The 11,719-nt window shown below is 38.2% G+C and overlaps 1 protein-coding gene across 2 annotated transcripts in view; it reads left to right on the top strand.

Annotated features, from left to right (window-relative positions):
* Positions 1-5,467, top strand: part of TENT4B (terminal nucleotidyltransferase 4B) — a 71,079-nt gene extending 65,612 nt beyond the window's left edge. For both annotated transcript variants that reach the window (XM_010347829.3, XM_003937258.4), the window contains exons 11-12: positions 1,477-1,641; positions 2,788-5,467. In XM_010347829.3, the coding sequence (XP_010346131.2) occupies positions 1,477-1,641; positions 2,788-2,964 (342 nt within the window). In that variant the 3' untranslated portion in view covers positions 2,965-5,467. The remainder of the gene's footprint in view (positions 1-1,476; positions 1,642-2,787) is intronic.
* Positions 5,468-11,719: the final 6,252 nt, after the last annotated feature.

The following is an 11,719-nucleotide window of genomic DNA, read 5'->3' as shown; positions in this document are numbered from 1 at the left end:
ACTCTGTTGCCTAGGCCAGAGTGCAGTGGCATGATCTCGGCCCACTGCAGCCTCTGCCTCCCAGGATCAAGCGATTCACCTGCCTCAGCTTCCTGAGTGGCTGGGATTACAGGCATGTGCACCATGCCTGGCCAATTTTTTGTATTTGTAGTAGAGACAGGGTTTCTCCAAGTTGGCCAGGTTGGGCTCAAACTCCTGACCTCATGATCCACCTGCCTCGGTCTTCCAAAGTGCTGGGATTGCAGGCATGAGCCACGTGCCCAGCTGTTACGATTTTTTAACACCATAGATTAGTTTTGCATGTTTCAGAATTTCATACAAATGGAACCACATAGAATATACTTGTCTAAAAAATTGTTTCACTCAGAATTGTTTTCAGCTTCCTGGCTGAATTTTTTAAAGATATAATTAACATAAAATTCAGCATTAAAAATGTGCAGTTAAGTTGCTTTTAGGACATATTCACAATGTTGTACAGCCATCTCCAGTAATTCTAGAACATTTCCATCACCCCAAGAAGAAACCCTGTATTTAGTAGTAGTTTCTTCTAATTCTTCCCTCCCTTATCCTCTGTTAACCTCTAATCTCCTTTCTCTTTCTATTCTGGTAGAATTTTTTTTCTTCCCCCATCCTGATAGAATTTATATCAATTAATAATGTAAGTTACCTTTTAAAATCAAAGATAATTGTGGTTTACTGATTTGAGATCTAAAGCAGGCTTACCTGTTTGAGTTTAACTTTATTAAGTGTAGGACATGAAAAGTAATCTAAATATTGTATGTTTTGATGATGACCGTGTGTCAATATGGAATCATAAATCCTCCTGTGTAAAATTTCCCTATGTGCCTTTTTGGGTCCTAGAGCAGTATGCTCTGGAGGACAGAATACCAAGCTAGATGTCACAGACACAGAGAGGTGTGTAGTGTTGGGAACTGAGAGAATGTAACTCTGAGGTGCTAGTTACAGTGCCAGGGCCAGGGCTGGAGGTAGCATTGTCATGGCCCAGGCAGCCCAAAAATAGGTGGGGCTCAGCCCACTGTCGCTGGGAAGTCTGCACCCACCCACACAGTGTGTTTGGCTGATTCGTTATTGCAGACGCTCAGAGATTGAGCCCTTCAGCCCATCACGTTGTGTCTCGCCGAAGCCAGGGACTAGAACCTAGGTTCCTCACTCTTTACCATAGTCTTTCATTTTCTGTAAACAAAAAAACAAATAAACCTTAGACCTCTGTGAGTTCCTTCAAGGTCAACTGTGGACAGTGGATTTAACAGTGAACAGAAGCTCTCTGATAATATCCGTCACTTTAAATGTTTAGAGGAAGATTTAAACAATTAATTTTGTAAATTCTTCAGTGTGCTTCTTTTAACTCCCAAATGTTTAATGTAAGATTACTTAGCCAGATTTTTTTTTTCTTTCTGATTATTGAGTATCTAAACTACTAATACATTACATTATAACTCATATGACTTGTGTTAGGATTCCGATGCAACACCATGCAAAACCCCGAAACAGCTGCTCTGCCGTCCATCCACTGGGAACCGAGTAGGCTCGCAAGATGTGTCCTTGGAGTCCTCTCAGGCAGTTGGGAAAATGCAAAGCATCCAAACCACTAACACATCCAACAGCACCAACAAATCTCAGGTGTGTGGAATGCGGGTTTTTAATTGTTAGTGTTTGATAGAAAGTATTTAGAGTTTACTACATGTGAGGAATATACATCATGAGATTGAAGAAAATGCTAGGTTGAAGAATGAATTTATTTTATTCTAAGAGGTTCCAACTCATGACAGTGCTTCTAGGAACAGGATGTCCTAAGGATCTTTGTGAGACACCATTGTAACATAAACCTCTTTGGGAAACTATTGACTGGTCCTTACAAGTTATTCCAGCCAAACTACCACATAAAAAAATGTTACAGTTGTACATGAAGTAAGCTGGCACCGAGGTTTTGTGAGGCCTCTTGGCAGTATCCATATCTGAGAATAATGTATCCTTTTCTAATATTTTAATGTTCAATACCTTGTTGCCTGTGTTGAAATGATCAGCTGGCTGTCAGGTATGGTCAGTTGAATAACATTAGCGTGGACTTCAGACCACAGAGATACTCTAGTTTAAGTTTTTTGTTTGCCTGTAATTGTCTGAGTAATGAGTCAGAGTGAGGGGAGGAAGCCATTGATATGGGGCTCTGGCCTGAGGCCAGCTCGCTCACTATAGCTGGGAACCTTGAGAAGAGGCCTCTTGGCCATCACCTTGTGTCTGATTTGACTTACTGAGTTCACTTTACGTATGCGGCCTTAGCCATGTATGCAAGACAAAGACTCGTCATGAAATACCAGTTCAAGTGACAGGGCTGACAGAAGGGACTGGGGTCACAAGAAAACCACAGACTATGAATAGATGGAAGGGAGTGGCCAACTGTGTGGACCCCAACCTACCAGTGTGCCTGTGGTTTCCAAGATCCTCTTCCTGCTGTGTCACTTATGATGTGATGTTTGGGTTGGTAGGTTTCTTAAGAAAACTTTTACATCCCACAAACTCTGTTAAGGAGGCAAGCAAGTGGTCCATGCTTTTCAGTATTTCCATTAAAATAATGTAAGGGTTGTAGAGCTAAAAAGAGTTAACCCATTTAACAGCTTTTTCTGCCTGCTAGGAAAGTCAGTGCGCAGTAAGGTAACTCTCTAGCCAGCGTATTCCTAGTTTTGAAAGCTGCCCCAAGTCCAGGTATTTGAGAACACTCTGCTCTTCTCCAATACTGATGGGTCTTTTTGGCCATTTGTTTTTCTGCAGCATGGATCAGCAAGGCTCTTTCGTTCTTCCAGCAAAGGCTTCCAAGGTACAACTCAAACAAGCCATGGTTCCTTGATGACAAACAAACAACATCAAGGCAAATCCAATAATCAGTATTACCATGGCAAAAAGAGGAAACACAAGAGGGACGCGCCCCTCTCAGACCTCTGTAGATAGTCGGCGCTGTGCGGTGGACTGTCTTCTCTGTGCAATGATCTCATGCTCAGGACAGTTGCGCAGGGACTCCTGGGAGACATTCAGGAGCCTCACACTGTTCAGACATTGATTTAGCAACTGCGTTTTTTCCCAGCTCGCCACAGAATGGATCATGAAGACTGACAACTACAAAAACAAAAAGCAAGCAAAAAAGGGGGAAAAAAAGGCTGCTTATCTGATAAGTCATATGCTACAACAGGGTCATTTTAAGATTTAAAGCTTGAATGTAAAATAAATATATTTCTCATTGGCTTTATGCAGAGTTATAGGAAATAGTATTCAGTGTTGGTAGGGTGATAGAAACAAAAAACAATATCAGAGGATGGGGTGGGAAAGGCAAACAAAGGTATCTGATAGGAAGTCCAGATTCCAAAGGGGAAAGTGATCTGTGCATGGTTTTTTTTTTTTTAATATTTTTGCATATATTTACCATTTTATTGTGTGTATATATAGAAGACCATATAGGAAATTGATATTTGTAATAGTGGATTTGTTAATAATACTTTTTACATAACATTACTGTTTAAATTGTAAACAGATTTTTTCTCAGGATTAGTTTGAAAAATAATCTAAATTGTCATCTTAACATCCATATATAGGGAAGTGATTAGTTCTATTACTTAATTTGTTTTTCTCAGCATTGAAATGACTTAATAGAACCCTTGTGTCCTGCTGCAGAAATTTTTCCTCCCTAAAGAAAAGGTTTATGGTGGCAAATGATGTTTATTTTATTTTGTAAAAAAAAAAAAAAAAAAAAAAAAAAAAATGTACTATGTACTTTTGTGTAAACACTGAAAAAATCTCTGGTCATCTCTAAAAATTAACTTGCAACTGTTTTCTATAGTGCTGTCGTCTTGGCCAATGGGCAATTACATGACTTTGTGTTTGCTTCCTTTGCAGTCTTTTTTTTTCCTCTCCACTTTCCTCCTAATAGGAAAAAAAAGGCCACCCACGTCTGGTCTCATTCCTGTTGCAGTGAAACTTCGAGTTCCACAGACTTTGCATGCTGGCTTCTCTAACCCTGTGTGCTGCGTGTGCCTGTTTCTCATCTCTTATTCTTTTTAAAATTCATGCTTAACTACTGTGGGAGAATAACTGTAAACAGCTTTAATTAAATCATACTTATAAAAAACTATTTTCTTATATTCCACTTTATGCTTTTGGTATTGTTGATCTTTAAAAATTAAATGGTCTTTGATAATGGATCTATTTTGTATTGCCTTATTAAGACCAAATACTTCTTGTCATCCCATTCTTTATCCTCTTCTTTCGTGGAATTGTTATCGTTAATTAAAACTTTTTTAAACATTGGCTTGTTTCAATCACACTGTAAATTTTGGTTGTAGTCAGCTTTGAGTGCAATGAGATGTATAATTCTGTTATTCATTACCTGTTGAGTTTGAAACTCAGTTGGGAATATTTAATATAATAGAATGTAAGTGACATTTCTGAAAATGCTTTCTTTCAGGGTGAAAGCTCTTATGTTTAGCATCAGTGTGTATGGCTCTGTTAAATACAGTCGTTTCTGAGATGAGATTCTTTTATATATATACATTTAAAGTACTATTGGCTTTTAGGAATTTCTTTTATATACATTTATGAAATACTGAAGACCAATCAGACCATTAATGGACACTTAGTGTAACTTTTTATAAAGAAAATAATGCTAAAGTAAGACCAAAACCGATGTCATCACTGAAATTAACAATTTTCAATATGTTCATATTTTAATTCACAATGGAAAAATGTGTTCCAAAACTGGAAACTCATAGTACTCGTGTAAACTGTGGAAGATTTTAAATGTGATGTTATTTTGACAATGTTTTAAATTTTAGAGTCACATTTTATTCTGATCAGAATTTTTATCAAGATGTTGAGCTTTTGTTTTTGAAATAGTTTGTCATAACATTGTGCATAATCACAGTATTTATTTTCTAGGACAATTGTGAATGTGTAGACTTATGTTTACTGCTAAGGGAACAATTATTTATAAAATAATATTAAATCCAGTATTAGCTGCCTCTTTCAGACACTTAATACTTGCAGAAATCTATGTTACATTTACCACACTGAAGGGTTGTTTTGTTTTGTTTTGTTTTTTGTTTGTTTTTAAAGAATCACCCTCATTGTTGAAAGTAAATGTACTCTTAGGGTGCGAATATTAGTGTTCCAATAAGCATGTGATTATATTAAGGTGGTGGTAGCGGGAAGATAATCTTGATTCCATTGGGAATCTTAGGTTTTCGTAAATTTATTGGGAAAATAGTTTTTCCTGTACTGCTGAAGTTTCTTTTTGGTAAACAGTATCTTTCTAAAAGAAAAAAAGCATGAAGGAGAAATTGAGGTGTGTATACATTTCCTCAAATGACCAGCATTGTATTCGTGAATACTGTGTATCTTGCAGTGAACAGTGTGGAAGCTGTTCATTTTTCAATCTGAAGTAAAATACTTTCAAGAACTTTTAGTTTGCCTGCTCATTTGTTTTGTACATTTCATCTCTGTATTGACTCCTATCTTATTTCGTTTTTGAGTTTTAATACTTTCTATAAAGATTTTGTGAATATATCAGAAATGTGTCATTTAAGTATTATAGTCCATTCATATCCATGAATTATAACCTTCCTTTGCTAATACTTGGAGAATGGGATTTTACAAATTCTGCCCCGCTCTGGTGACATTTCTCTGGCAGTCATGTATGTGTACCTGGCCATCAGAAATATTAATATCTAAATACTGTTTTTTAGAGGTGCTGATGGGTTTACGAGGTCTCAGCACAAAACCTTACTGGTTATGTTTTTAGATGATAAAAGTAAATGCATTTTCTCCCTCCAGCTTTAAGGTGGCCGTGAAGGTGCCTGGTTTTGAACCTCTTTGTTTGGTTTTGAGGTGTCGCACTGGGTTTTCAAATCTAGCTTGGATGTGTAGGACCTATGCTTTTTACATGTAATTGCCCTCCAGTCTTCAACAGTTGATTCTGTCAAATTTTTGTCCTGTTTTGAGTGTACTTTACCTTTATTTGGATTTTGAGCCTCATTAATAATTAGGTTATTTGGTTTGGCTCCAGATCTTCCTGAAGTCTTCACAGAGCAAGACATGGTCAATAGGGTGAGCATTTTTAATTGTCTTTTTCCTCTGGAGCCTTATATCTCCATGTATTTTCGCTCATTCTCTCCCCAGTGAAATGGTAAGTGGGAGTTGTGTTTGGCTGAACCTATGGACTAGTGTTAGGAGTTTCTGGAAACACTAGAGGATCGGAAAAGAGAAATGACCACCGTGAAGTACAGGATTCTCTTGCTGTGACATGTTCATTGCAAAGGCCTCTCCAGTGACTGGGCGGTGTGGTTATCAAGGTTGTTTTGTAGAAATCTTTAGAAATCACCATTATTACATATTAGTAGTAAATGTTGCTGACGTTTTTACTGGTCATCACTACATCTCAGTTTTACTTTAATATTGATATAGTTTGATCAGTTCCTTGAATTCTAACATGTTGATTTCTCAGTGTTTCACTAACCAAGAATGTTTCTAGGCAATTGGTTGCTTCACAGTCTTTTCAAAAATTAAATGGTAAACTATCAAGACATTCCCAATTTTGCTGTGATAAATATTGAAATGTTAAAATTAATGAACAGAAGAATTTATTCTTACCCATCTATTCTTGCTCTCCTAGCTCATTAAACCTTTTCAATTATTGGAAAGGTGCATTCTCAAAGTATTTTGTGAGCAAAATATTCTACAAATGCCTCCAACAAACCTAATCGAATATAAAAGTTATATTTAGTATTTACTGTTGATAGTAATTTTTATCAGGGTTATAGTTTATCTAGTCAAATATTTAGAGAATGCTGTTAACATTCCAGCATTAAAGTGGGAACAAAGACTTGATATGAAATTCCTTGAAAGAGTTCTCTCATCTCTCTTGCCTTGGCCTCTGACCCTCAAGACTATAGCTACCTGCCATCTTGTCAAAACATTTGTGGGTGGAATAAATGTTAACGAACAAATTTTAATATGCTCCTTGATATTTAACATCGCTAAGAAACAAGCCAGATTTTCCTGTGGAAGTTATTTACATGATTTGAAAACTTGACCTAATTAGGAACTTTTTTCTCGGTCATCTTGTTCTGGGCTGTCTTGACTTGACACTGGTGGTTAGCAACTTTTTTTTTTTTTTTTTTTTTTGGTCCAAGATAATGAGTTAAATATATATAGACATTGAATATTGGCAAAATTGTTTACCAGAAAAATTGCTTATAAAGTCTGCTGATCTATTTGATATCTAGAATTGAATATTTGAGGACAGTTTTTAGTTAATAAACTGCTAATGTTTATTATACTCTCTCAGGGGTTTTTTGTTGTCGTTTGTTGGCTTTCCACATTTTCTACTTAAGTGTGTACTTTATAGAGTTTAACCTTGTCTGTAGCCTCTTAGCCTGAAAGAGAAGGAGATGGGACCAGAGCTGGATGTAGTGCATGCCCTTGGGTTACTATAAACTTGTCATATTTCCTGGATTTACTAAGAGAGATTTTAGCTATGTCAATAAGAACAGCTAATAATGTGGAAATCAGGTATTCACTTGTGTATTTCAGTGAACATTTTTATTAGTATTTGCATGCCATCTCTAGTTTCACATTTTAACTTCTGTCTGTGGTTTCACCACTGAGCTACTATGTGGCCTGCTAGCAGGGAAGGTCTCTCCTAAGGACAGTCTGGACGTATTTTGAGGGAATGTTATTTATCTTAAAGATGCCTAGAAACAAAAGCATATAGTACCAGTAAGAAAGTATGAAGTAAACAAGTTGCTCACTCTGGGCATGTTGGCTCCCGCCTGTGATACCAGCACTTTGAGAGGCTGAGGTTGGACGATTGCTTGAGGCGAGGAGTTTGAGACCTCCGAGTCTTTAACAAACAAACAAAAACCTGACTGGTGAGGTGGGGTGGAATTGGGTAGGGGAGGGAAAGGAGGACTTGGAGAAGCATTCCCCAAAGCCAGTGACTTGGTGATGCTCAGAACTTGCCTCTTAGAGGTTACTCAGCCCATGCCTTTCAAGGACAGTGAAAAATGGGTTACCAGCCACATGGAGTTAATATTTTTCTTCACCTTTCAATTTGGGTTCTGTGCTATTCATAGCTGTTCCCTGAGACCATTTCATTATTACCTTTTATGTTTAGTTGCAATTTATCATGTCATTTTGTCCCTAAACTTTAATCTCTTAATTTTAAGATCCTCTGTGATTTTTACATATTGAAACTTGCAGCACTCACTTTTAAAAAGTCTTCTGTAAGTCCTGCAATCCTAAAATAAATCACAAGCTTGCTTGTTACAAGTGTCAAGAGTCTCCACTCTGCAACTAAAAAGCAGCACTGCCTTAGTGCACATTGTTACCAGTGAAAAGTGAGGACAGCTAGTGTAGTTTCTGGATATAAAGTGTGAAGGACTATTGGGTTAAACGTTTTTAGTGGAATATACATAGATATGTGTATTTAGAAACCTTGGTGAAGCCAGTATCTGTTTTTAATAACTTTTTATTTCCTTCCTTGATTAGCATTGTCTTCTGTGTTAAGAAATGTGGATTCCTGTGAGGTGCTGGAGGTTTGAATCATCTTGAAACTTCCCAATCTTGTCTAGTTACCACTGCAGAGGCACTAAGGAATTTACCAGAAAAAGATGTTTCATACAAATGATTTATGAAATCTCAACATTTCCTGAGGCCATATCACTGGGCAACCAAGTTATGAAAACCATGAATTGCACACCCAGAAGATTTTTTAAGCTAATGACAGTTTCTTCAAAGATGTCAATTGTTTGCCTTGGAAATTTTATAAATTGCATTTCTATGCACATCTGCCCCTAGTGCTTACCACTGGGTTTATTATTCACAGTCTGCAATTCAATAAAGGCTTTGTGCTTTCATTTATCTTCAAAACCTCTGGTATGAGCCTTTATATAAAACCTGAATGACTACTTTTTCTTAAAAAAAAAAAAAAAAAAAGATTGCTCTGTTTAGGCAGGTTTTCTTGTGCACATAGGGCATTTTTGTGGCTGGTTCTCAATCTCTAAGCTGGTTCTCATCCTTTTTAATAGTGGGAGATGCTTGGGGAGGCTGTTTTCATCCTGCTCTGTCCTAGACAATGATACTCGTTTGGCCCCCCAACAGCCATGGAAGATCATGGAAACTGACATCGAATTTGGTTATTCACAAATACCAGCCCAGTTTCACCCTCCACTTTAATGCAGGAGGTTATGCTTGCTATACTAAGAAAATGAAATACATTACCATAGACTGGGCAGAGCAACAAGTAACAGATCATTGCAACAGAGTAATGAAACTGGTTCTCCAGAGACGCAGGGTTAGTAACCACAGCAGTGCAGCCTAAGGCATGTCTCAGAATTCTCCCTCAGGAGAATTTGGTTGGACTGGTCTGTCTGCCTGGGTCCCAGCTGAGTGGTGGCAAAAAAAAAAAAAAAAAAAATCCTGGATAGTTTCCTGTAAGATAGTCCCAAACTGGCTTAGAGTGAAGGTGCTCAGCAGTATGTAGAGAACCGGCAGGTGAAACCAGACTGCCCACTCCAGCCTGATGTCTTCCCCACCCCTTCACCTTCTTTTCTTGAGACAGGGTCTCACTCTGTCACCTGGACTGGAGTGCAGTGTTGCCATTCCAGTTTACTAGCCTCGACCCCCTGGGCTTAAGTGATCCACCCACCTTGGCCTCCCAAAGTGCTGGGACTAAAGGTGAGATCCACCACACCTGGCTGATTTCTGCTTCTTAAACTTCTGCTGGAAGTGTTCTCTTAAAAAAGCAAAATCCATCTAAATGTTATCCCAAAAGTTTCTCAAATATGATAGTAGAGAATGAACTGAATATCCAGGACAATTTTGTTCATCTACCGAGACAGTGAATTATTTCACAAGTAACATGAATGTATGTTCTACTGTGAAGAAATGTAAACACTTAAGTAAAATGATCTAGCTGCACTTCAGTCCCTAATCCCACTTATCTCCCCAAACCCATCCATCTTCATATTATGGGACATATTCTAGATTTTCTTTCTGTGCACTTACACACATTAACAAGTATAATTTCAGGGGGTCTTTTATTCTTTAACACAAATGGGATTGTATTGTAATTTTCTGCAATTCCCCTATCACAAAAAGAGGTGTTTCCAGGTCAGTAGATATAGAGATGTATTTCATTCATTTTTATTATGCTGACTTTTGCTTGCAAGTTGCTTTGATATATTAATGCATCACACATAACAAGGCTAACAAGCTAATAGAAATGTCCAGTATTTTTCAGCTTCCGTTTTGTTTTTAGAGAGAGGTTCTTGCTCTGTTGCTCAGGCTTACTGCATCAACTTACCTTCAGTAGGGATTTTACAAAGTGCTGCTATTTGATGACACTTTTTTTCTGAACCCATTTTACTAAGGAAAAAAACTTTCCCACAGTTTTACATTAAAAAAAATTTTGGTGGGGGCAGGCATGGTGGCTCACCCCTGTAATCCCAGCACTTTGGGAGGCCGAGGTGGGAGGACCGCTTGAGGCCATGAGTTAGAGACCAGCCTAGGCAACATGGTGAAACCCCAACTCTACTAAAAAATACAAAAATAAGCCAGGCGTGGTGGCATGCCCTTGTAGTCCCAGCTACTCTGGAGGCTGAGGCAGGGAAATCGCTTAAACCCGGGAGTCAGAGGTTGCAGTGAGCTGAGATTATGCAACTGCACTCCAACCTGGGCAACAGCAACTCTGAGACAGGAAAAAAAATTAAGAGATGGGGGGGCATGGTGTCACTATGTTGCCAAGGCTGGTCTTGAACTTTAGGCCTCAAGTGATCTGCCCATCTTAGCCTCCCAAACTGCTGGGATTACAGGCATGAGTCACCACACCTGGCAGGTTTTACGTTCTTTTAAGTTGTATTTTCATTACTTCCTTTTTAAAGTGTTTCATTTGATATTTTTGCTAGGTTTAAATGTTTTTTTGTTTTAAGACATGGTTTCACCATATTGTTCAGGTTGGTCTCGAACTCCTGACTTCAGGTGATCCACCTGCCTCATCCTCCCAAAATTCTGGGATTACAGGCGTGAGCCACTGCACCCGGCTTAAATGTTATAAATAGAACATGGTCATCTGAAACAGTGCTTTGCTATTTTTTTCTATATTTTATTTCTACTTTTTAGAATGTCACCCTTGGCAAACTGATGAAACAGTTACACTGGTCATTCTCTACCACCTACCCCTTAAAAATCTTTTAATTTTAGGACCCTCCAATAATTACAGCAGCAACAATTAAAACTCCCACTGAAGATAAATTATCTGTCTTAGGCGTGGTGGCGTATGCATGTAGTCCCAGATACTCAGAAGACAGGCTGGAGGAGGGCTTAAGCTCAGAAGTTTGAGGCTGCAGTGAGCTATGATGGTGCCACTGCACTGTAGCCTGGGTGACAGAGTGAGACCCTGTCTCTAAAATAAATAAGTTAGTCTTAGGGTAGAATTAATTTTATGATGAGTAGAGGGAGGAAACTCAGAAGAGAAAAAGAATCCAGTTTTGGGAGGCAGAGAAGGCAGAGTACTGCCTCAGATTTTGTTGGGAAAATCTGCTGGGAAATACTTGGGAAAAGAGAGGAGGATATGTAGCTGTGGGACTGAACTCTCTAAGCCAGAGAGGTGCAATGATTTTTTTTTTTAAGGAGGTGTTTTCCTTGAAATCACTTTCTT

This window comes from Saimiri boliviensis, chromosome 1 (assembly GCF_048565385.1).
Source record: "Saimiri boliviensis isolate mSaiBol1 chromosome 1, mSaiBol1.pri, whole genome shotgun sequence".
NCBI lineage: Eukaryota > Metazoa > Chordata > Mammalia > Primates > Cebidae > Saimiri > Saimiri boliviensis.
The sequence above is the reverse complement of the archived record's forward strand: the minus strand, read 5'-3'. Positions and strand labels throughout refer to the sequence as shown.